Source organism: Eptatretus burgeri, chromosome 10, assembly GCF_056783735.1.
Source record: "Eptatretus burgeri isolate ZD-2024b chromosome 10, Ebu_testis_v1, whole genome shotgun sequence".
In the NCBI taxonomy this organism is placed as follows: Eukaryota; Metazoa; Chordata; class Myxini; order Myxiniformes; family Myxinidae; genus Eptatretus; species Eptatretus burgeri.
Genome location: NC_140970.1, coordinates 76,394,774 through 76,421,432, shown reverse-complemented (window position 1 = coordinate 76,421,432; position 26,659 = coordinate 76,394,774). Strand labels below are relative to the sequence as shown.

Below are 26,659 nucleotides of genomic sequence, written 5' to 3'. Positions count from 1 at the left end.
CTACAATGTAAATTCCAAACGATAGTATGTCTCGTGAGAATACACAAACATTTCTCCGTATTTATTTTTTCTTCTTTCGCCAAAGCAAAAAATACCGCTCTTTTTTTACATTTGCAGAAAAACACATTTTAATGACTGACAAATACAGTGGGAAAAAAAAAACAATAGCAAAAAGCTAGCAGATACAACCATCAAGGATGGGTGATGGGATGGTTTGGGGTTTGGTAGGATGGGACGGTAATAGGACAACAGCAGCAATCCCATGACAGGTGGGCTTGAAGCACCAACGGAATATGAATGCCGTGACATCATCCGGCATGCCGAACGCTTTGAGAAAAGCCTTTCGACTGGGCCGAAAGGAATATATGTTGGAGTAAATGAAGATGCCATAAAAGCTAAATTGTAAGATATTTATCATCACACCAACAGAGTCCGTTGACGATGTGTGAAGCAGTGAAAAAGGAGTTACAAAACGTGACAAAGGCACAGACAAATGGACAGACACCGTCTTTCATTTAAGTCGGTAAAATATATTTTCTCTGAAATTCTCTTGAAAAATTCATGACTGTTATGAACCTATGCTCAAACACTTTGCTCAATGCACAACACCACAATGACAATTTATAGCTGGGTCAGGATTCCAACCCAGGCTAGACAGCTCATAAGGGAATACACAGACCCCTCGCCAGGCTATCCTGCCTGTCTGGCATTGACAATTATTCGACAAAGTATAAATTATTTATCAATATCAATAAACCTTCCTTTTAATATTTGACATTTTATCTTTTTCTTATTTTTTTTTGTCATGCTTATTAAAAGTTTCACAAAGTTTGAATGTCGAAGATCCGCATGCGGATGCAGTTTGGAATGAGCAATCTCACCCTCGGTGAGACACGTGGCATATAAAACACCTCTTCCTTCTCGACAGAAATTAATAAAACAGACACATGTTGATGAGAAACGCATTGCCTTTTCGAGCGATCAATACTATTATACAAATTACTTACGAGTTGCTTTTCCTTTTTGACCTCTGTTCACCGCAATCAAAGGTGTGCCCCCTCCCTGAAATATAATTTCGTTTCACTGTACAGTTGCCTCTGCGCTGATGGTTCGACCAAATCGACAGAATAAGGTTCTTATTCCTGCAGGTTCATTCTCCAAGATTGTTTGCGACGATAGATCATCTCATTATATCCTCTCCTCCCATCTGGCGAAAATAAAACAGTCCAGGGGTGAAACGTGTTGTTTTTTTTCATTTAAATGTTCTGTCATCGTTTCCGCGTTTAACCTGCTCCGTGTACGGTTATAATCAGAAAACAATGCCGCCCAGGCCAGGTTCTTTACAAGGTCACCATGTAAGCGCATACGCTGATGTTGTGCTTCTTCTAATCAGCACGTAGTGTGGCCTGCCTCCCATTAGACCTGCTCTATCAATTGGAGGTCTGCCTCCATGAGCAGGGCTCGGATCGACCGCAACGAGGTCAGCATTAATCATCAGTGGCGTCATTATCCGACCGCCAAGCGTGGGCTCTGCCAATAGCCCCATGGCTTGAGCAACGCAAGGGAGTCAAACGCTCAAATTATCATGTACATTACTCAGCCTTCCCGCATCAAATTCCTATTCCCAGGGCGGCTCCGTTTCGTGAGGAATCACAATCAAAACCAGCTTGACTTACGATGGATGATTTCCACGACGAACTGTTATATTTTACTTAACAATCGTTTAGAGTGAAAAAAAAGAACCCGGCTACGTAATTGTTTAAAAAAAATAAAAATTAATAAGGTTGTGATGACGATGTAAGTTTACATAATCACAGGCCATTGTTACCTCATATGACTATGCAGTACTTCCTTAAGTAACTGGAACCCGATCGGTCAGTGTCCTGTATCACAATGAAACATTCCGCAAAGCGAAAAAGACCGAAGCAGCCATACTTTCATGAAAACACATTAGGAAAATGTCATACGTTTGCAACGCATGTGCAAGTAAGAAACAAAATTTGGACCAAATTTCACGAAATCATGAGGAATTAAAAAACAGCATCTTTTTATTATTGTTATCATTGGCCATAGAGGCTGACATCTGCAGCACTGGAGGTCTGCGGAGCCTGGGCATAGTGGCTGGATGGAATTAATGGGCCGCAGAGATTTTCCGACAGAGGGCCTGGTAAACACCCCGCCAGAGAGTGTACACCACAGTGGAACATTTGTTTCATGATCCAGTAACTTGCACCTTGCACCCTCATCTCCACAATAATCAGCTTTGGGTTATCGTGCGCGTCTGCACTCCGTTTGCTGGTTCAAATCCTGCAGCAATGACTCCTGGATCAGAATAGCACAACACTTGTTCTGACGACTTGAAATCAAATGTGCAATGTCACAGTTGTGACATCACATCGGTGTCGATGAAAATACTGTGAAATTACTTGTTGGTTTACAATTTTTTCCTGTACCAAATTTTATTTTTTCTGATGACAATGGTGGGTGGTTTCATTTAGTACAATGCGGGACTTTTGCCGTTTCCAAGCGTTCCCAATGACAGGCCCTGAAAGGTTATCGTGTGTATCACCCTAGCAACCATTGTTTGTGGTGCCACACAAACATACATAATTAGATAAACACATAAAACTGAAGTAGGTATTGAGATACCATTTATAAAATTATCTATACGACAGGTGTACAACACCAGAGATGCCAACTTTTGGAAATCAGAATTAGGGAGGATTTTCAACCGACACCAAATAATGTGCGCGAAGCGCACATCTCGAGCGCGGAGCGCTCGACCCTTGCGGCGGGGTCCAGGGCCCGCCTTAGGGCCCTGGAAGCTCTGGGGTTCTAGATGCTCTCTAGTGCCCTCTGAGCCCTATTTTGGAGCATTTAACATGTTAAGAATTCCCACTTTTTGAACAAAAAAAGGGGAAAATTGTGCACTTTTTAATGTTACATGTATGTTAATATTAGTAAGTTAGGGGACAATCAAAGATTAACAAAAAGCACAAAAGAAGCAATATTTTTCTTACCTTACTGGCTGGTACTACTGCTGCTTGCTTTTTCCATGGCAGCTTTGCTGAGTGACAGCTGTGTGGCTCTTTTAGCCCTTCTGATTATGTCTTTGCTGTATTCTCTCTGGTAGCAAGGGGTGCTATGAGCTAGTTTTTCAATTAAGAGAGCTTCCAGGGTTTTGACACTCAAATTGGGACGAAATTCAGTATGATTCTTCCGTACAAGACTGAGTGCCCGCTCACATGATGCGTTCGAATGAGGAATGACCAAGATTCCCTTCATCACTTTGCTCAAATTAGGATACTTCTTGGCACCAGTGCAGGGATCTGTGAGCTGTGAAATCCGATGCCACTGCTCATCCACTCTCACTGTCTCAGTAGCAATTGTAGCTATGGAGGCGTCTGCCTGGTAGTGAGCGAATTCACTCTCAAGACTGTCTATGTCACTATCACCGCCACTGAACAGACAGGGGAATTTCTTGATGAAAAACTCTACACAGTCAAACCCCACTTCTTGGTGTAGCTTAACATCCAGCACCTGAGCATGCTTGGCTAATTCATCATCTAGCGGCCAGGTTTTGAAGATGTAATTGCAGGCTTTCACATAATATGAGCAAACTGCACTGAAGAAACCTTGGATGTCTGACTCACTCAGAGTGAAGGTGGATTTCTTGAGACTCCTTTGTTCCCTTATATACAGTTTGGCATCGTTCCCAATCATGAGGTCCTCATCATTCTTCTGATGATTTCTGTCAGAGAAGGGTAAATTTACCAGAGGAACCGATGACACCGATGGTTTCAAAAACCGTACGAAGATATCTTTCAGAAGACCATTCAATTCTCCGTGCAGGAGATGAATACAGGGTTCGTCTCTTTGGAGCAGAAGATTCCCCTTCTCAAAAAGCTTGTTAGCATATCGAAGGAAGAAACAATGGAGTTTTGTTTGTGGAGACAAGAACATCCTGTTGACACGTTTTTCTCTAGATTCCTGCACAGTGTTTGAGGAAGATGCGCTTTTAGTTGTAGAACTCGTAGTACACTTAGCCGCAGGGCGATCACACTTGCGTTTACTGCCAGCAGAAGAGGTCAGACTCGTAGTACCAGATCCAACTTTACGTTTGAGGAGAGAGCTTGAGGTAGGTGCAGCCAAGGAAGAAGACCTCTGATTCGAAGGTTTTGCTGAGCTTCTATCAAGTGATTTGGCAAAAGCAGAACTTAACTTGGGTCCTTCTTTGCCTGTAGATGGGACTATCACAGTCTTTCTCGACTCTGAAGGGATCTGCTTTGTAGATGAACGTGATGAAGGGCCGGTGATGCTACCTGCTCTCAGCATTGGTTTTGGTGCTGTCCCTGCTGTCTTCTTCGCAGCAGATACTGCAGTGGTAGTGGTGAATGCTGCTCCACTAGTGCTTGATCCTGCAGTGCCAGTACTGGCAGTAGATACAGTGCCGTCCTTCTTGCTCGTTGTTAGAGTCTTGGCTACAGTTGGTTGCATTTTTCTTCGTACTTCTTCTTTGAAGAAGAGGCGAAGTGGCTCCCACTGTTCAATCAGCCCGTCTAGGCACTGACCAAGGGACAGCCACCTTGTTGCGACATGCTTCAGAATCTTGTGTGTCGGGGCATCACAGAGTTCTTGCAGTGCTTTCACTCCTTTGACGCGTTTACTACTTTTGTCCAAGTAGTAGTAAATATCGATGAGAAAGTCATCTAATTCAATGGGTAAGGCCTGAGCCGCCTTCTTGGCCGTATTGTGCATCATATGGCAAGGGCATCCCATGATGTAGCACTCTGGATTTTGTTTGTGGATATAAGCAGCGACTCCTTTGTGCTTGCCCACCATGACAGAGGCATTATCAGCACAAAAGGAAACACAATTTCCCCACGGAATTTTCCTGTCACTGAACTCATGATCAAGCAGTTTGAAAATGTTTTCTCCAGTGGAATCTTGTTTGCACGCAGGCAAACTTAGCAAACCTTGCTTCACAATCCCAGCACTGTTGTCATAGTACGAAATCAGGACAGGATATAGCTGGGCCTCACCACTGTCATTGCTACCGTCTGTAGCTAGGCTAAATGGAGCTCGTCTAGCAATATCGGCAATAGATGAAGCAGTAACATTTGACAACTCACCAATTATTGCTGAAGTTTTTGTTCTTGCACATCCATACTTTGAAGCAACTTTTGAATCTGGAAACATCTTTTGAAATAGAGGTCCAGCATGATCTGAGACTGATATGGGCAAGTTATGTTCCACAATAAATCCACTAAAGAGAAGTTCCGCTCAGGTAACATCCTCTTCCTCGCTTGTCCCTTGTTTGGTGAAATAATTCAGAAGTGTACCGGTACTCGTGCTCGAAGATCTCTCCTTTGCAATGTCTGTGTGCCGTTTGCTTCCAACGTGCTTCCGAATATCATCGCGACCTCCGTGCTCAACTGAAATATCAACGCTGCATACTGTACAATACGCATGATGAATTCCTCTTTCAGACTTTCGAATACACGGGTATTGGAGACTGTATTCGGTCTTGTACTTCTGAGACCATTTCTTGGTCTTCGTAAGCTTCTTTTCTGCCATTTCGTAATCAACATCGAGGGCTTGAAGCATCGGTAACTTCGAAGTCAATACAATATCTGATATTGTATGTGCAATACAATATCGAAGTCAATACAATTTCCCTGACAATATCTGCTGCTCTTCCTTCGCTCCAATTGGTTCTTCTGACCACGTCCTTGTCAAAGTGGACATCTCTCTGGCTGTTATCAGAGAACCACCTCACCGCCGTCGAGTCTGGCATTTCACTCAAGCCGACTGGCAGGGTCTCCGAGCAGCCATCAAACTTACAGACTGGTCTCCTATCACTACTTTCTCAAACATCAACTCATCCTGGGAATTCTTTCAAAGAAACTTGCTCTCCCTCATGCACAGATTTATCCCCTCTCGTGTTCAGTTGTCTTACCCTTCCTCCCGCCCTTGGTTTACTGAAGCTTGTGGCGAGGCAGTTGTCCTGAAACAACTTGCCTTTGCCTCATGGAAAGCAAACCCAACTGAGGGCAATCTCAGTTCTTTCCACAAAGCTCGGAACAAGTGTGTATCTACCCTCAGGAGAGCCAGAAAACAACATCTTTCTCATCTCAAGTCTGAACTCTCAAACCTCTCTCCCTCCTCAAAATCCTGGTGGCGTTTAATCAAATCTGTTTCTGGTGTATGTTCCCCCTCCATCCCCTCCCTTACCTCAAATGGCCGCACTGCTGATTCCACACGTGATAAAGCTGAATGTCTAAACTCGGTGTTTGCAGCTAAATCTTGTGTCCCAAACCCATCACTATCTCTACCCACTTTACCCAGTCGCACCCAACTGTCCCTGGACTCTGTATCCTTTTCTCCTGACAAGGTGGAGAGCTTGCTTTCAAACCTCGAGTCAGATTCTGCAACCGGTCCAGACGGCATCAGCCCACGTGTCCTCAAAGCCTGCTCTTCTGCTCTTGCTCACCCTCTCTCTGTTCTATTCACCCTCTCATTTTCCCAAGGTCATCTGCCATCTGCTTGGAAATCTGCTAACATCACTGCCCTGCATAAAAAAGGTGCAAAAACAGATCCCTGTAACTATAGACCAATCAGCCTTCTCCCAATCATCAGTAAGGTTATGGAATCCATCATCGCTTCAGACATGAAATCCTTCCTCTTCTCCAATGGCTTGATTTCCAATCATCAATTTGGTTTCAGACCAGGTCACTCTACCCTAGATATGCTGCTACTGCTCTCCCATCAATGGATGGAGGTCCTCAATGCCAGACAGGAAATCCGAGCCGTATCCCTGGACATATCACGTGCTTTTGACACAGTCTGGCACCCTGCCCTACTCACCAAACTCTCTTCCCATGGTATTCAAGGCCATCTCCACTCATGGCTCGCAGACTTCCTCTCATGTCGCAGTCAACGTGTGGCCCTAAATGGAGTTCTTTCATCCCCTCTTCCTGTGCAGGCTGGAGTTCCTCAAGGTAGCGTTCTGGGCCCTGTTCTTTTCTGGTTTTCATCAATGATCTCTCGGACTCTCTGGAAAATCCTCTATTTCTCTTTGCCGATGACTCCACCCTCTGCCGTACCATCTGTCATCCCTCAGACCGGCAAGCAGCAGCTTCTTCGCTCACTGCAGATCTGGATAAAATCACAAACTGGTCCAACACGTGGAACATGTCTTTCAATCCAGACAAATCTCACACTCTCACTATGTCTCTTCGAAAGGACCGTTTACAAAACTCCCCCATCCACTTTCTCAACAATCCTCTGGAAGAAGTCTTTTCTTTCAAGCTTCTGGGTCTCACTATCTGCCATGACCTTTCCTGGGAAAGTCACATTTCCAACCTTGCCTCAAAAGCCAGTCGCCGACTGGGAATCCTCCGTCGTGCAAAGTCCTTCCTCGGCCCTCTTGAGCTCCTGACCACTTACAAAGCTTTTGTCCGTAGCCTGATGGAGTACTGCTCTCCCCTCTGGGCTGGTGCTCCTGCCTCCCACCTTTCTCGACTTCACGCTGTCAAAACCAGGGCTTTTAAGATCATTGGCATCTCCCGCAATGAAGCTGAGTCTTTGGGCCTCTCACTCAATCACCGCAGGTTGGTCGGTGGTCTTTCTGTCTTCTACCGACTCCTCTCCAGCCTTGCCCCCCCTGCTCTCTCTGCGATTTGTCCCCACCACATTTCCACAGGGCGCTCAAGGTCCGCCAACAACCCCCTTCTGGTAAAACTACCAAAATCACGAATCACTGCTCATCTTCACTCTTTCATTCCTCTTTTTTCCCGCCTTTGGAATAAACTTCCTCACTCTATTCTTTCCCATTCTTCCCTCCAGGCTTTCAAAACAGCTGTTCACCACCACCTCTTATCTTCCCCCATCCAAATCCTCGATCTTTTCTACCCCGATAATCCACCCAAGCCCACTTCCTTCAATTCTCCTGCTTTCCTTCCTGAAAGTCCCTTTAATGTCCATCTTCCCCGCGCCATGTTCCCCGTCCCATCCCCATCCCTCTCCCTTCCACATTTCACCTGTGTCTGTTCCCCAATGTTTTGTCCCTTCCACTCCCGCCCCTCTTGTCTCATGCCTCATTGCTGTGAGTTGTGTGTTAGCTCTCATACGAGCCTCGACCAAGGTATACAAAAAAAAAAAAAAAAAAAAAAAAAAAAAGTCGATGTTCCACAGCTGCAGCGCGACTCGTAGAACTCTAGCGGCTGTTAAACACCGCACGGTGGTCGCGACCGCCGGGCTGGTACGGGGCCCAGCTGCATGCAGTGAGCGTATCGCATGCATATACACTGTGCATACATACCGCATGCACTGTATTGCACACATACCGCATGCACTGTATTGCACACATACCGCATGCACTAAATCTCAGTGCATGATCGCATAAGCGAGATCCAGACCCAATGTTTCGCTGCTCCTCATTTGAATTTGCAATTTTTTACGTACAATTTGGAAGCAGCGAACGTTATGGAGTTACCACATGCTATACGTAGCAGACAATGCTTTTCATTCAATTCTCATACTAGTACATTCTGATTAGTGAACAGTGCAAAAATATCAAAATTTCGGGAGGATAAGGATAGTGATCGTAAGGGCGGGAGTTTGGGTGAATTTTCGGAAGCCTCCCGATGAAATCGGGAGGGTTGGCATTGCTGCAACACAAGGAGTGACACACATGTAGCTGTAATTTCTTTTTTTTCCCCTTGTTAAAATTGCTTCTGCAAAATAAAGTTGGGTAAAGATATCCATGTCGGATAATGTGGAGCAAAATGCCCCATTCTGAAATGTGGAGCATCGCGACCCACCCATTTCCCCCATATAACCGATTTAGTCCTGGTTATATGTTCAGTATCTTGAATGTCTGCAATGGAGGTTCTCTCCAGCTGAAGGTCTAGCGGGTGGGGCCTACGTGGGAAGTTTGGCATGGAAAAACGACGAGACAATCAACTTATTCCAAGAGTATATATCTCCATTTATCTCATAAAGCTCAGCAACAACGATGGGAATATTTCAGTCAAATATTACAACCGGTCCATCGATTCATTGCACATTTACATTCAATAAATCCCTGATGTTGGTGAATTAATTACACCTCGGATACAAACATTCCATCTCACCTTCATTTAGCATGGAAGTCATTTAGAATAAGATGTTTACAAGCTTCTGTGTTGAGTTTGTGGAATAACTTGCATAAATCATCCAATATTGAGAAGTATTTTATAAATGCGAGAGAGAAATCAGATCAATCTATCACTGTACAAAGTGAATTAATTCAACAATCTGTTTCATTGCGTGCTTGCGTTTATTTGTATTATTCACGATACGTGGTTAAAGATGAATTTTGCACCTGCAATTGTTGAGCAAAGGGAATAACAAGGCAAATAATGGCTTTATTCAATAGACAATAAGAGCCTGTGGAGTAAACTCCTCGTTTGGGTGTGTATTGTTCATATGAAGTTAAAAAATAAACAAACAGCATTTTGGCAATTTCGAAAATTTCACCAAACAAGTGATTGAATGCTTCGGTATCCACAAGAAATTTTGCTGATAAATTATACAACTGTGGTCGAATACGAGTTTTACATGTTTCAGATGGCTATAAAAGGGTCTAAAGCATCTAAAATGGTCATAAGGGGTCTAAAATAGTCTTTAGGGATCTAAAGGGTCAAGGGGTCTGAAGTAGGTTTAAAGAGTCAAGGGGTCTAAGGGTCTTAGAGGGACCAAATGTTCTATAAGGGTCTGAAGGGGTCTAAAATGTCCTGAGGAGTCTAAAAGGGGTATATAGAGGTGTAAAGGGGTTTAAAAGGTCAAACAGGTACGTTCCAATAGTAAGTAATTAATAGGCGTAATCACAGTCCAATAATACGGAACTAATAGACATACTCATGTGGGTTGACGGAGGTTTCATTATGTTTTTCGGTTACATATATATATATATATTCAAACGGTTAAGAATAGATGATTTATGTGACCTTGACCTTTGACCTGTTGACCGATTGCCCTAAAAGAACAATGGCTTTCCAGATTTTGACTAGCTCTTTCATTTGGTTAAATTTCATGAAGATTGGTTTGGAATTGCGACCTGTGAGTCGCTGACAGAAAAACAGGTAAATATACTAAGAAAACGAATATATTTATGAATCTTTGATTTCACAAGTAACAAGACACACTGCTCAAGACAGTGTTCACGTTACCTCAATGTATTCTATCTTGTACAAATCGGTGATATATCGTGGGATTAATGGTCGGACGTGCCGCTGGCTAACACTATGTACTCTGTGCGTGATGCAACGGAGCATCTGGAAACATCCCAGGGGTCATTATGGGTTTCCTGTTTGAGGCTTGAAGGCCTTCTCAAGGGAGTGCAAATGCAGGTAAGTTTTTAACGTCATTGCGGGACTTAGAGACACACAGAGAAAGATAGACATCACCAAATCTGTGCAAGTCAGTCAATGGACTACAACTCAGAAGGGCCTGATGCGGCATTCATGACAATTATAAAGTTGGCAGCAACAAACAGTCAAAGCTGCTTCAAAAATGCAAGAAACAATAATTGTCAAAGCAAATGTGTGTGCATAGTAACAGACAATGAGACAAGAATATGTAGACAAAGTAACGTACCCCTGTGCTGGGATGTGTATGCCAACCAAGTTCTGACGTTGCATCCGTTGAATCCATTAAAGTCACTAAGGGAAGAGTGAAAGAGAAATAAACATCATGTAGTTCAGAATGGAGGGGTTCAATGCAATGCCCCAGTGAATTCTGGGGAAAGTAGCATTGATATGAACAGTAAGTTAAACAGTAATAAGCAAACAAGAAGAAGACGTCATGCAGGGCACGATACCTGCAAAATCCATAAAACAAATATGATCTCAAAAATAATTGCTGGTTGAATTTAACGACCAAAAATGCAACTCCTCTTCAAATTTCAAGTGAATCGGATGAAAATTGACAATTTTAGAAATTCAGCCTGTGTTGACCTTTTGGCCTATGTGAACCTAAAAAATAATTGGTGGTTGAATTCAGTGACCCAATATATATATATATGTATATATATATATATATATATATATATATATATATATATATATATATATGTATACTTGGTGTTGGCTTAATGGTTAGGGTGGTGGGATTGTGATCCTGGAATCCTGAGTTGAAATCCCACTTAGCTGTTGAATTAATATCAAGTGGGGTTGACTCTGCCTGTCATCCTTCTGAGGTTGGCAAAATGAGTGCAAGCTTGCTGGTATCCTGTGTCGGAGTGGTGACCTGTCCAGGATTGTGCCCAATAGCCAAGGAGACTGCTTTGACAGCACCAATGCTCTGCACAGAGTATGGTCCCAATGGATGGATGAAATATAAATCCTCTTCAAATTTCAAGTCAATCAGATGAAAACTGAGGATTTTAGAAATCTCTCCTAAGTTGTTGACATTTGGCCTATGTTGACCCTTTCACATTTTGACCTCAAAAACAATCGGCTTCTTCCTTATGACAAACTCTACCATGTGGTGAAGTTTCGTGAAGATCGGTTTAAAATTTTGACCTATAAGCGACAAACAGACAAACAGACAGACAGACAAACAGATAGACAGACAGACAGACAGACATACAGACAAACAAAATGGACTGACCAATGTACTTGTTAAATCTTCGATTTTGCAAGTAATAAAAATTTGAATTTCAGTAAAGCCCAAAACTAATATAAAATGACCGTTTTTACAGCCATTTTCCCCTGCTGTGCAGGGGTTTGGCTTTTTCTTGAGGCAATGTTTTATGGCCGGATGCCCTTCCTGACGCCAACCCTGGTCGCCTCTTACGACACACAGGGATATGGTACACCTATTCTTACCGGGGCATACACTGGGACCAGTACACTGGCACTCATTTCGCTGACCTCAGAAGGATGACAGGCTGAGTCAACCCCCTGGTGTTAATTCAGCAACCAACGGGACTTGAACTCAGGACACTGGGATCCCAAGCCGCCAGCCTAACCACTAAGCCAACACCAGGCTTCAGTAAAGCCCAAAACTGAACGTTCATTACTTTGTACAAGTGGGAAAGTGAGCACGTACTGCTCAGCTGTCAATATTATCAAACCAATTACCAGCACAGCTCCTTGGGCCACAAACTCAACTGGTCTGAGTTCAGTCCCGGATAGAGTTGGACCCAACTAAAAGCTGTCATTCAGGTACCTAGCCAGCAGAGAGCGCTGCATCTCAGAGCACACAGTCCTTCGGATGGGATCTCTTTCATTTCGGCTGCAGCCTCATACTATGTTGTTTTGTAGCTCTCATATAGAATGTAGACCTGTCTATTTTCGACTAATGTGCTTGTAATTAATGTCTGCTAATGTCTCCTAATATCCTCGTCCTGATCTCTTTGGAAAAATTCTCCGAATGTCCTTGCACAAGGTCTACCATGAGCTTCAGATCACAACAAAAATACACTAGTGTTCATGTAAACTTTTGCACATCAACATGACCAAGTAACACTGCACCTTTTGATATGTGGTCCATGGGACGACCACATGGAGACAACTTTTTTGGCAATCTCAGAACACCCACACACGAGCACGCACGCACGCGCGCACACACACACACACACACACACACACACACACACACACACACACACACACACACACACACACACACACACACACACACACACACACACACACACACACACACACACACACACACACACACCTACCCCCACTCTCTCTCAACATTCAAATGATTTCTCACTGGCACCAAGCACACCTTCCAACACAACCTGCACATGATGTCGTGTGTGATGCCTGAAAAACCGTAGCCACATGAACCGCTCTAACATTATCGCAGCCTTTGGGGGAATAAAACAATACAAGATAAAAGGAGAGAAAAAGAGATCGATAGAAAAATGAAACAGGATTGCACTCGTCCCATCTTCGGCTTTCCGAACACAACGGCTAATTGCAAATATCACCATGAATGCGAAGTGATCAATACAATCTCCTTTTTGCCCAGGTTGAACAAAACTTCTCAGCTAAAGTGTGTATGTACAAAGTGCAAAGCTGCGAATCACTCACTTTTAATGAGAAAGTGGGAAGGAAACAAACAACCAACAAGAAGCGGATACTTCGATATCGCGCGGCTGGGGGCAGTAAAAGTCGAGGTTAAGAATGATGAAACAATTTTGCAGTTATAAAATTTAAATGTCGACACGGTGAATCAGCATGCATGATGGGAAGAGTTGTGATGTTGGACAAATTTATATTTATAGCCCTCAGATCAAAGGGGCGTACGAGGCCATAAGTGTGACAGAAGACGTGACAGAAGACACAGGACAGAATAGCCAATTATATAACAGCGCGATGTCGCCGCACTGCAATGAGGGGGGAAAAACCCCTAAAATGTAAAAAGTGAACAATTAACAATTAACGCCCAGGGGTTCTTTGTTTTGAACCCAAACAGAAGTCAGCAATAAAGTTTTCCTAAACTAAGCACAACTTGAAAACGAATCTGTGGCTTTTTCGGCCTGATGGAATGTCATCACGAATCAGATAGGGTGATGCAAGCAAACTGATTGGTCATACTAAATTGCCATTATCATCATCATCATCATCATTATCATAATCATAAGCACCCTATCAATCAAAGGTCGAAATGTTAGAAGCATTATTTCAACTGATCTTATTACACTCAAGCATTTTGTGTAAGGTAGTGGCAGGAAGGAGTCAAAACGAGGCTTTCAGAATGGAATGCTTGATGATGAGGGTCAAGTCAATTTGAGTGTGCCCATGCTCAAGGTCGTCGGGGTACACCGTTCACAGACCATCGGAGTGTTTGTAACTCGCCCTGAACACTCGGAAACAAACATTTGTTCCTTCTCTTTTGTTTTTTTTAATCGGAAAAGAGTAATAAACAGCAAAGTGCGTTTCCGAGTTCGTAATCCGAGTACGCAATGCACACTAAGCATTAAAACCTGCAGGTGTGTAATGTCGGAGAGTGTGTAACGTGCCGTGGGAAAACTTGTGTTTCACATTTGTTTAGTGCGCCCGGAGCCCTTGCCAACGTCCTGAGACAATGTGTGTGCGGAAGGACCCGTGGGGTGTCGGCAAACAAGCGCAAAAGTAAATGTGCCACCTTGTTCGGAGCTTCGTTTCACATCACCGAAAGTGCAACATCAGCTGCGTTTCCATTTCCGAGCTTTTATCTCTCACTAGAAGCACCCACTCCCTCTGGGAGCGGCTTGAGGGTTATTATATCATACTTACTCAAATGTGTAATTCAAAATCCCTCTTCAATATACCTCTCGCTGCGTAATTCAAAACACCTCACTACACTGGAAAACGTGGGGACAGGAATACTGTCCTCGAAAGGGTAGGGATTTGTAATATCCTCTCCCACCTGGAGCGGCGCTACACAATACGCATTTACAGAGAGAATTTTCGTTGTCGTCGTCCCCCCACCCATGCTTTTATATTGTTTTTGGTCCCATCTCTCAATGGTGAAGAATCACTCAAAAAATTCAAATATTCTCGGATCTGGATCTTCACTAAAATCGAATCAGTTTGTCCTTGTCACAACAACAAACCTCTCCACCAAATTTCGTCTGAATCCGTACACAAATTTTTGAGATATCATGTTCACAGACAAGTAGACAAGCAAACAAAGACAGACAGACAGGGATGAAAATATCTCCTCCAACCACCTTCGGTGGTGGAAGTAACAACCACATACCGGTCCGTGAATTATAGTTAGGATTACCTGGCCAGACAAGGCCTTATGTTGTACAGGAGTGGAATTGCTGTACAGGAGAAGATCAGAATTAAAAATTAACACAAACCACAGATGAATTCATTCACATTACATTGGATTGCTGTCGTTACAACTTTACCATCCATTATATCTTTTTAATTTTTTTTCCCCAATATAATCTACAATAAATAATTACCCTCCACCCGCCCCCCACCTCTCCCCTCCAGGAATAGAGAACCAAACAACATCAATGCATTTATAGCCATTCGAATCACCCATTCATTCATAATCTTAGTGATGAGTGGACAATAATTATTCACAAGACCCCATAGAAAACAACCTATTTGCCAAGAGCAATCATCCTCACAATTAAGCAAACTACAGGAAGGGAAAATGGATAATTAAAGGAAGAGTTTAGATGCACGACTAACAGGATTTAACTCAAGACGTAATTTAAACATAGTCTGCTAAATTGCACCGCCAATTCATGCTGGGACCACAAACCCAAAGAAGGATTTGATATGTTAATCTGACTCATCTCACATAACAACAAATCATGATCGTGGTCATTCGCACCCACAAATTAATAAAGAGGGAGAAGTGACTCGTCAATCCATAGATGAAAATGTTGACGACGTTTCATCACAGCACCCATGAGATAAATAGAAATGAATATATGATCTTTGCAACTCAAAGTGTTTGTGTTTGAAGGATGAGACCTTCTCTGAGTTTGTAGAGATGAAATGTTGATTATGAGACTCAAGAATAGCTTGTGTGGAATTTAAAACGTTTAGAGAAGTACAGTTGGCATATCTGTCATTTTGCGGCTGAGAACTCAGTCATGCTGTTGGGATCCAAGGAACAACTCACACATCTTGCATTTTGTCCATTGTCAACAACGAATGTCCTTACAATTCATGTAAACATGCATTGATGTCTCATTGGTATATGTATACATATATATATATATATATATATATATATATATATATATATATATATATATATATATATATATATATACAGTCAAAGCTCGTTACTATGCCACCTCGCTTCTATGCCACTCTTGCTATTATACCACTTTTGCTCGGTCCCGACAAAATTCAATACAAAAAATTTTTACTATACCACCCCCTACTCTCGCTACCATGCCACTACTGTGTGACTGTTAAAAGGCACGAGTCGTGAAAAAGTCTGTATTGCGCAGTGCTCGATTATCACACTCACGTCCAAAGGCGAAGCGACGAACTACAGTCCAGCTGCGCACAACATATTTCAATACGTATGCGCATAGTCAGACTGTGTCAAAACACGCGATTCTTCTCCCCGATGCCAGCCACAACAAGCCAATCACAACACGCACAACGAGACACAAAAAAGCGCGAGCACACACACAGACACGCAGGCACATGTACAACAGTGACATCATTTTTTTTCAAATTCAGCCCATAATGTCAGCTCAGAAACGCAAGCGAACCGACTTTACGCTGAAGGAGAAGAAGGAGATAATCGATGCCGTGAAGAAGGAGCCGAATCAGTCCAAGTTGGCCAGGGAGATTAGCAAGAAATGGGGCGTCGAATTTAAGAGAACCACCGTTAAGGGCATTCTCAGCAAGAAGGATGCAATCGAGGCTGCAATCAAAGCTGGATTTCCATCGAAGCGCATGAAGTTGACGCAGGCTCACGACCCGAAGCTTGATGAGGGAGTGCTCATGTGGCTGAAGCAATCAAGAGGACAGAATGTGCCTGTCAGCGGCGATCTGATCAAGGAGAAGGCGATGAAACTGGCCGAGCTGATGCACATCCCAGACTTCATGGCGAGCGACGGTTGGTTGGGCAATTTCAAGAAGCGCCACGGCATTACGTTCAAGACAGTGCAGGGCGAAGCTGGAGCGGTGGATTCGCAATCCCTTCTTGAGTGGCAACAACAGGTTCTCCGTCCCTTACTCGGGCAGTTCTCCGCAGACGACGTCTTCAACTTGGACGAGACTGGACTCTTCTGGCAGCTGCTTCCGAACAAGACCATGGCTTTCAGGGGAGAGCGGTGTACTGGAGGAAAGAAAAGCAAGCAAAGGATCACTCTTCTGGTTGGGGCAAACATGAGCGGCAGCGAGAAGTTCCCTCTTCTGGTGATTGGCAATTCCAAGAAACCCCGTGCCTTCAAGAACAAAGAGATCCCGGTCAAGTACAAGGCGAACTCGAAGGCGTGGATGACGGAGGAGCTTTTCGAGGATATGTTGCGTGCGTGGGACGGACGACTCGGCCAGCAGGGACGCAGAGTGCTGGTCTGTCTCGATAACTTCTCTGGCCACCCTCCTGAGCTCGAGCTGAACAACATCCAACTGGTCTTCTTCCCACCCAACACGACAGCCAATTCGCAACCAATGGATCAGGGAATCATAGAGAACCTCAAGCGCCACTACAAGAAGCTCCTGCTATGCCGCCGGCTTGAGGCCATAGACGAGGGAAAGGAGTTGAAGTTCACGTTGCTCGACGCTCTACACGTCGCCCGGCGTGCTTGGGAGCAGGTCGGCAAGTCGACGATCAGGAACTGTTTCGCGAAGGCCAAGTTCATCGAAGAGGAGATCCAAACTGAGCCACAGGATGCGGAGCTGCCCGACATCTGGGAAGCTCGGCCTGCCGATGAAAAGATGCACGAGAACGAGGAGATCGAGCTGTCTGACTTTCTCGAAGCCAACGAGCGCCTCGCGACTGGCGGGTATTTCACGCTGGAGGAGATTCTGTGCAGTGAGGAGCCGGTGGAAAGTGAAGATGACGAGGTAACTGACGAGGAGGAAATCATTCCGTTCGAGGAAGCCCAGCGCGCTTGTAGCACCGTCCGGAAATTCATGCAGCAGAGAAGCGGGAAGCCCGGTGTGATGCAAGCGTGCGATCGGCGAGACAACGAGATGCACGAGATCCGCCGAAAGAAGATGCGCCAGCCGACGATTCTTGAAAGCTTTGTGTGTCGTGAATTTCTCGCCATGCCATATGTTAGTGTGTGAACTCTGTTGGTGTGTGTATGCTCTCCGTTCGCTTAGCTTATACAACAGTCGTGCCTTTTACTTGCTGGAATAAATTTTGTCCAAAGATTAACTACAGATGGGTAACTTGAGAAAATAAGGCCGTTTTTACAAAATCTCGTTACTATGCCACTCTCGCTACTATGCCACTTTTGCTCGGTCCCGACGGGTGGCATAGTAACGAGCTTTGACTGTATATAATCATATATAGAACCTGCTCCATGAGCCTTTCATTGCAGGAATTGAAGCAATACTCTTGAAATATGAAATCTAAGCTCGATCTTGCCAAGAGATGTGAAATTTAGAGTGTTGTGAAATTATATATATTCACAGGTGAGAGATGTGGGTGGGTCTTTCTTTACCATTTATATATTGACTGCTTTCGACATTTGCATATAGGACATGTTTGGGAGCCTCATTGGTATGCATTGCTGTCTGTGCTGTCGCTGATGATTTGCCAATAAGCGATGAAACTGGTCCGGCAGCTGAGGGGGTGTATAGCATTGGGATTCTCATGTATGTACGATTTGTGAATGTCTTTATAGCTGTGGTGGAACTCTGGGAAGGGTTTGAAACAATGAAGGGCTTAACTTGGTAGCCTTTCTTGGTTGCTTTATGCAGCTTCTTTGGCTGGAAGAGCATGGGAGGAGTCTATATATTGTTACGGTTGTGGAAATTCACAGAGCACCATATAGGTCCTTAGATCAGTTATGTCGATAAGTCTGTGTTCAGATAGATTTCCCCACCGATGTTTAACAGGAAATTATTCGTGTAACCAGGCTGTGATCTTTGAGGTAGTATTTTTCTTTTGCTATTGTTATTTTTGACCAACCGCCTTTCAACCACCACATCTCCACAACGCCAACCACCACATCTCCTCACAAGCTCCTCAACAACATCTCATCAAACCTCTCCACAACAAAAACATCGCTCGCATCAACCATCTCCACAACAACAACCACACCCACCTTCTCCACAACCACATTTCAACCACTACAACCACCTCTCAATAACCACATCACTACAACAACAACCACAACATCCTTCTCCACAACCGCATTTCAACCACCACAACCACCTCTCAACAACCACACCACTACTTCAACAACCACAACCACCTTCTCCACAACTGCCGACATCCCCACAGACAACGGACACCACCATCGAATAACATCTCTGCCACCCAACGCGATGGTTACTCAACAAGAAAGGACGGCCACAGCGGATCATCAGTATGATCCGCATAGTGATTTGGCACATGTTTTACGCCGGATTCCCTTCCTGACGCAACCCTGGTCGCCTCTTACGACACAGGGATATGGTACACCTATTTTAACCAGGGTATACACCGACCCAGTGCACTGGTACTCACTTCGCCGACCTCGGAAGGATGACAGGCTGAGTCAACCCCCTGGAGTATTAATTCAGTGGTCCAACGGGGCTTGAACTCAGGACCTTTTGGATCCCAAGCCGCTGCCCTAACCACTGCGCCAACACCAGGCTGATATATATATATATATATATATATATATATATATATATATATATATATATATATATATATATATATATATGTATATATGTATGTATGTATATATATATATCGATAATCACTGCCTTTTCTTCCTGCTGGCTTCTGTCACCATTGTCTTCTCCACATCAGGCTCCATCCACATTTCAAGATCAGAATTCTATCTCTGTCATTTCTGTTGTACTGCCTTGCTTACATACCATCACAGCTCAAAATGCGAGCCTTGAGGAGAGCAGGTTTCACTGTGGTTGAAACTGTTTGCTCAATCAGTTATTTGTTGAAAATCATTTCTCGTATGTTCAAAATTCCTTTTGGTGAGGGGGGAGAGAGAGAGAGAGAGAGAGAGAGAGAGAGAGAGAGAGAGAGAGAGAGAGAGAGAGAGAGAGAGAGAGAGAGAGAGAGAGAGAGAGAGAGAGAGAGAGAGAGAGAGTGAGAGAGTGAGAGAGTGAGAGAGTGAGAGACTGAGAGACTGAGAGACTGAGAGACTGAGAGACTGAGAGACTGAGAGACTGAGAGAGAGAGAGAGAGAGAGAGAGAGAGAGAGAGAGAGAGAGAGAGAGAGAGAGAGAGAGAGAGAGAGAGAGAGAGAGAGAGAGAGAGAGAGAGAGAGAGAGAGAGACTGAGACTGAGACTGAGACTGAGACTGAGACTCCATTACATTTAGCTAAAGCCTCATGTCCAAACTTATTTCTGTGCATTTATATATTTCTTTCAGAAAAATTATGGAGGCAAAAGAGAAGTATTGTGCAGAAACGAAAGGCACACAGGGAAATGGTTCAGGAGTTTTGAGTAAATGCATCATTAATGCAAGACTTATCTTGCCTGCGGTGCTGCAGACTTAACTCAGAACTCCGATTATCAACATATGTCAGTGCAAGTATGGAAACAACGTCACAATTGGCGTGCATTCCATGTACGGATGTATCCGATAAGAGTGGAAGAAAAGTACAATGCACGTAACACGATGAAAGAGCACACCAAGTGAAATGTCAGTGGCATCTACATTTGAGGACCTGTTGAGAAAGCATGATTACCGGAGGGTGAGTTTGTTGAAACTTTTTATTTTCATAATGCCCGTGTGTGCACTGATTTTAAAGAAATCAACTTTGATCAAAACAAGAACAATTAATTGATCATTTGTAAGGCTTTGACAAACGTTTGGTTGATTAACCTTTTAAATCAGAAAGGGATGGTTAACAAGACGTCGATGAAACTTTTGACTACATGAAAACTGTTTCGACACAAGACAATACTTGAAGGCCTAACAGTCACAAAATGGGTCATAAAAGTACTGTTCTGTTTATGAACCAAGATGATCTTGCCGCACTCAGCAAAATGCGCTCGATGCATTCACGCACAGCTGTGGCCCTTGTATGCTGAGGGCGAATGTATATGGTTTGAATGCAAGTGGAAAATGTGAATAGTGCCACATACGCACAAAGCTCATGGCATAAAAAAAAACCATCTGACTTCTTTGATGACACGGCAGAAAATTAAACCAAACAAGCGAGAACATCAACGATGTGTGCTTAACATCACCATCTGCTAAGAGAAGTTTTTTTGTGTGGTGTCGAGCACAGGAATAGGAATGAATCCACTGCTGTGAAGGTCACTTGAAAACTCTCAAAGAAATCCTGCCTTTTAACGACATCTGAAATGATCTTATCTTGAATCGACTTCACTTTGTACTGGATGCCAAAATATTAGCATGACATCCAATGAGCTGAAAGCACAATAACATCTCGGATAACTTCTTCAACGGCTCCAAATAATCCCACATTTTTGTCTGTCAGCCAAGGAAGGTTTTAGACCCAAGACTTTGATGAACCCGCTGGTCAGGCCTGACATTCTGCTGTAGCAAGAATTTGTAATTGGCTCTGGTTGCCGGTGACAACTCGCATACCTGTCACGAAACACACCAGGGATCATCAACGTGTGTTCAAGCTTAACATCTGTGTGATGCAGGATGGATGCATTGATGCCACACCCTGGATGCGAAACACCAGGATGACAGTTTGTAGCCTGGCCGAGATTCGAACCTCGATTAGCCAGCTCAAGAACACATATCTCAAAGATATCTTACCAGTCCAAGTAAAATGCAATAAAGGCTCGCACACAAATTCATCCTCACATATCACAAAGCAAACACAGGTAATTCCTGAAAGAGGATTATACTTCACAATTAGGAATGTGGGGAGTTTAATATACATATATGTATATATATATATATATATATATATATATATATATATATATATATATATATATATATATATATATATATATATATATATATATATATATACAGAGGCGGCTGCAAAAGTAGGTATACAATAATGATATACTGGTACATTCCTTACTGTATACAAACTTTTGCAGCCCCCTGTATATACACACACACACACATACACATATATCAAAATAAGGGCAGAAAAAAGAAGTTTCTCCTCTCTTAACTCGACCAGTTAAGAGGCTTGACATGAAATAAAAATATAGATTCGTTTTCCGTGTCAAATAACTGAACCGATGAAAGTTATAGCATTATTGATGCACTCTATTCTCATAGGCACACTCACTTGCAGATAAGGGGGAAATGTGCTCATGTATTATCCAGGAAGAGGCTTTTACGTGCATAAAAGCACTCACGCATCTTCACTAAACTGCATCATCGATTCCCCACCAAAAAAAAAAAAACAGACTAAGAAAAAGCTGTTGTTCTTAACAAGAAGACCTGAAGAAATTCCTCAGATCCTTTTTTGTATGTAGGAACAAACAGAATATTGCTTTTTTCGAGAGTTCCTGCACGGACGATAAATCTGAAGCTTTCTCCAAAAATCTAAAATATACTCAAAGGATACAAATAAAACCTGTTTCAAATCAGAAGTAAAAAATAATAATAAGAAGAAGAAAGTATGACTGCGTGCAGGAATGAAAGATAAAATCACTTAATTCAGAAAGGCAAAACATTATGTTGCTGAAAGTGACTCTTGGTTGAACAATTACTTTAGAACGAGTGATGAAAAGAAATAATAAGACTTTCTTGACAGTTGGGTTGCGTTAAAATCAAGCTGTCACTTTCGTTTGGTGAGAGGCAATGGGAAACTGAAACGCATGTCTAAACAGTGTACATGGACCTCGAGCCGCCATGAGACCCCGCTTTAGCCTCCTGAGGCGGCATTTGCGGCTTGAGGCCTGCCGATGGCGTGCCATGTTTGACCACAACAAGAAACACGAAGCGAAATTGGTTTGGCACCGAGAGAGCGTCCTCAGTTGAAGGTTGGAAAGATAGATGGGTGAAAAAAAAGGCAGATGTAGAAAACCCAAACTGCCTGTTTTGTTGTTGTGCTGTCAAAATACTTCCAAACATGTGTTTGGGATTTTCGAGCAGCTGTGAAGAATTCCTGTGGAACGGGCACATTCATTCTGCGCGGATTCTGCTGCCGCGGCATCAGGGTTAGAAAGGCATTTGAAATATGTTACATTTGCTGACCAAATCGACTACACTGAACTAAACTCACAAAAAGATGTCATTTTAAACCACCTGTCGGTTTGACAACAAATATGAAATAAAAAAGTGACAATCGAAGTTATGGCAAAACCAGAAGAACAATATAGTAAGCTCAGTCAACAAGCGACTTGTAATGACTGCTTCATCACGGAGTGGAACAGTAATGCCACACACCTCCGTGGGGCACCTTCACAAGCCCTGAGGGCCGAGCTCTTATGAATGAGTTTGGACAGCTGATCTGATTAAGTGGATATACCCATTCTCTGAACCTCTCAAATGGTGTAGTTTCAAGCACAATTTCAAGATAGAAGTGAATGAGTAAGACCACAGTTTATAAACTTAAAATTTATCATGGACAGATAAACTATAACTCGAGAGTTCATAAAACAGGTTACCCCAAGCAGTGTTCAAGTTTATACTTCAACTTCAATAAAATAATGATTTTGAAGATCATTTTTAAAAATATTCCAGAAGTTTAGCCGATCGAAGCAGTCTTATACAACACCCTATTCAACACGTCCAAGTACAGCAAAACTGGAGGTTCTTGGAAGTGATAAGAAGGTAATTTGTGTTGTACAGTGTTGAAACATTAAATTAAATTAAAATAAAATAAAGATTGCAAAAGTCGTAGAAAGAGATGAGTTAAGGAAGTTTACCGACATTGACGCAGTGGCTATTTCAGCACCCCACCGGACACGTTAAATGAGTTCTTCGTGCCTCTTTGTGTCCTTTATGACTACCTTAAAGCAGAGTAAGTTTCATCTTTGGAGTGATTTGAAATTTTGTTTGACTGCCAGACAAGCAAACAGGAAAAAAATTATTGGATTCGATATATATATATATATATATATATATATATATATATATATATATATATATATATATATATATATATATATATGAGATATCCCTTATTGTCGGGTTTTCCGGCTGTCTGTCTGTGTGTGTGTGTGTGTGTGTGTGTGTGTGTGTGTGCGTGTGTGTGTGTGTGTGTGTGTGTGTGTGTGTGTGTGTGTGTGTGTGTGTGTGTGTGTGTGTGTGTGTGTGTGTGTGTGTATGTGTGTCTGCAACGCGAGGCTCCACAGCACGAACCAGCGAACCGATTTCGATGAAACTTTGCCAACAGTTGCCATATGCTCTGGGAATGTGCGCGTTTGAATTTTGTTGCCGAGCAACCACCCGTTGGTGTAGAGCGGCCGAAAAACCGCGTACAGTATTTTCAATACTTGTCCTTCAGTTTTGAATGTAGAGAAATGAGACTTCGGAATTAAACACTTTGAGATATTTAGAAAATTTCACTTGAGCCGATTTTTGATTGAGGTTTTATTTTTCAAATGGTAGTCCTTCAAAAATTCGATGTCTATTTGCCGTCATTTAAGGTGTGTATGCAGTGTTTGTAAGGAACTACACCGTCGTTCCACCTTTGATCTCTCCTCGATCCAAACGTTATTGACCAAAGTGAAAAGGATCCAAAATAAATGGAATCACCGGCATTTCTGTCTTTGTGGATTTCTAAGAATATATGTTTATTTATTTATTTACCAAAAACGATTCCACGACCCACACACCACCTCCAATTATTTATTTATTTACCAAAAAACGATTCCACGACCAACACACCACCTTCAATAATTTTTTATTTACCGAAAACGATTCCACGACCCAGACCCCACCTTCAATTATTTATTTATTTACCGAAAACAATTCCACGACCCACACACCACGTCCAATTATTTATTTATTGACTGAAAACAATTCCACGACCCACACACCACCTCCAATTATTTATTTATTTACTGAAAACGATTCCACGACCCACACACCACCTATAATTATTTATTTATTTACCAAAAACGATTCCACGACCCACACACCACCTTCAATTATTTATTTATTTACCGAAAACAATTCCACGATCCACACACCACATTCAATCATTTATTTATTTATCGAAAACAATTCCACGATCCACACACCACCTTCAATTATTTATTTATTTACTGAAAACGATTCCACGATCCACACTCCACCTCCAATTATTTCTTTATCGACTGAAAACGATTCCACGACCCAGACCCCACCTCCAATTATTTATTTATTTACCGAAAACGATTCCACGACCCACACACCACCTTCAATTATTTATTTATTTACCGAAAACAATTCCACGACTCACACACCACCTACAATTATTAATTTATTGACTGAAAACAATTCCACGATCCACACACCGCCTCCAAATATTTATTTATTTACCGAAAACGATTCCACGATCCACACACCATCTCCAATTTTTTATTTATTTACCGAAAACGATTCCACGACCCACACACCACCTTCAATTATTTATTTATTTACCGAAAACAATTCCACGATCCACACACCACATTCAATCATTTATTTATTTACCGAAAACAATTCCACGATCCACACACCACCTTCAATTATTTATTTATTTACCGAAAACAATTCCACGATCCACACACCACATTCAATCATTTATTTATTTACCGAAAATGATTCCACGTCCCACACACCACCTTCAATTATTTATTTATTTACCGAAAACAATTCCACGATCCACACACCACATTCAATCATTTATTTATTTACCGAAAACGATTCCACGACCCACACACCACCTACAATTATTAATTTATTGACTGAAAACAATTCCACGATCCACACACCACCTACAATTATTAATTTATTTTCTGAAAACGATTTCACGATCCACACACCACCTCCAATTATTTATTTATTCACCGAAAACGATTCCACGACCCACACACCACCTCCAATTATTTATTTATTTTCCGTAAACGATTCCACGACCCACACTCCACCTCCAATTATTTATTTATTTTCCGTAAACGATTCCACGATCCACACACCACCTTCAATTATTTATTTACTTACTGAAAACGATTCCACGATCCACACCCACCTCCAATTATTTATTTATTTACCGAAAACGATTCCCCACCCACACACCACCTCCAATTATTTATTTATTTATCGAAAACGATTCCACGACCCACACACCACCTCCAATTATTTATTATTTAAAGTGGGAGTGGCGGAGGAAAGTGGGCGTGGCTTATGAAAAATATTGTGTGGCTCAGGAGGTGTGGTCAAACAAGAGCATTGAGAGAAGTTTATCGGGTTTTCCGTGTGTGTGTGTGTGTGTGTGTGTGTGTGTGTGTGTGTGTGTGTGTGTGTGTGTGTGTGTCTGCCTGCAACGCGAGGCTCCACAGCACAAACCAGCAAACCGATTATTTTTCAAATGGTAGTCCTTCAAAAATAGGGTGTCTATTTAACGTCATTTTTTATGAGGAGTGCCAGTTGGCAAAATACGCAATAGAAAAAATCTTGCCAGGCAGAGGAACAATTATATGTGAACCAATACGTCTTGGCAATGAATCTTCGTCGGTGGATCGGTCAGAATGAAAAGCATCGTATCCAGCGCTTCGATCCTCGCGAATCCCTTGTCGCCACCGGCTTGTCTGACTCCTTTCTGAGCATGTGTGATCGGAATGAATTCAGAGACAATGTACTGCTAAACGGCAGGTTTGTTTTCCAATTCACGCTCTGATTGGTGTTCAAAATATAACATTCAATTCAAACGACATTGTTCCGCGATCATAAACTGACACTTGTAGACCGATAAAAAAATGGACAGATAGACAAACAGACATGAACCAATTACTTAACCCTGCTTTTCACTTTGCCTGTGTGCGGTGATAATATGCTCCATGAGAGGAAACTAAAGAATAAGGGTGAAGCATAAAATCAAAGGGAGAGCAAGAAAAAACAAGAGCGCAAGTGAGC

The 26,659-nt window shown here is 42.6% G+C and overlaps 2 protein-coding genes across 6 annotated transcripts in view; one reads left to right on the top strand and one right to left on the bottom strand.

The window, feature by feature from the left end:
- Nucleotides 1–26,659, top strand: part of LOC147018903 (uncharacterized) — a 202,290-nt gene that overhangs the window by 59,192 nt on the left and 116,439 nt on the right. The window lies entirely within an intron of this gene.
- LOC147018905 (ephrin type-B receptor 2-like) overlaps nt 1–26,659 on the bottom strand; it is a 245,289-nt gene that overhangs the window by 176,596 nt on the left and 42,034 nt on the right. For 4 of the 5 annotated variants that reach the window (XM_085899013.1, XM_085899014.1, XM_085899015.1 and 1 more), the window contains exon 2: nt 10,642–10,706. In XM_085899013.1, the coding sequence (XP_085755139.1) occupies nt 10,642–10,706 (65 nt within the window). Of the gene's footprint in view, nt 1–10,641; nt 10,707–13,094; nt 13,114–26,659 lie in introns of those variants that run through there. The other variant, XM_085899016.1, reaches the window with a different exon arrangement.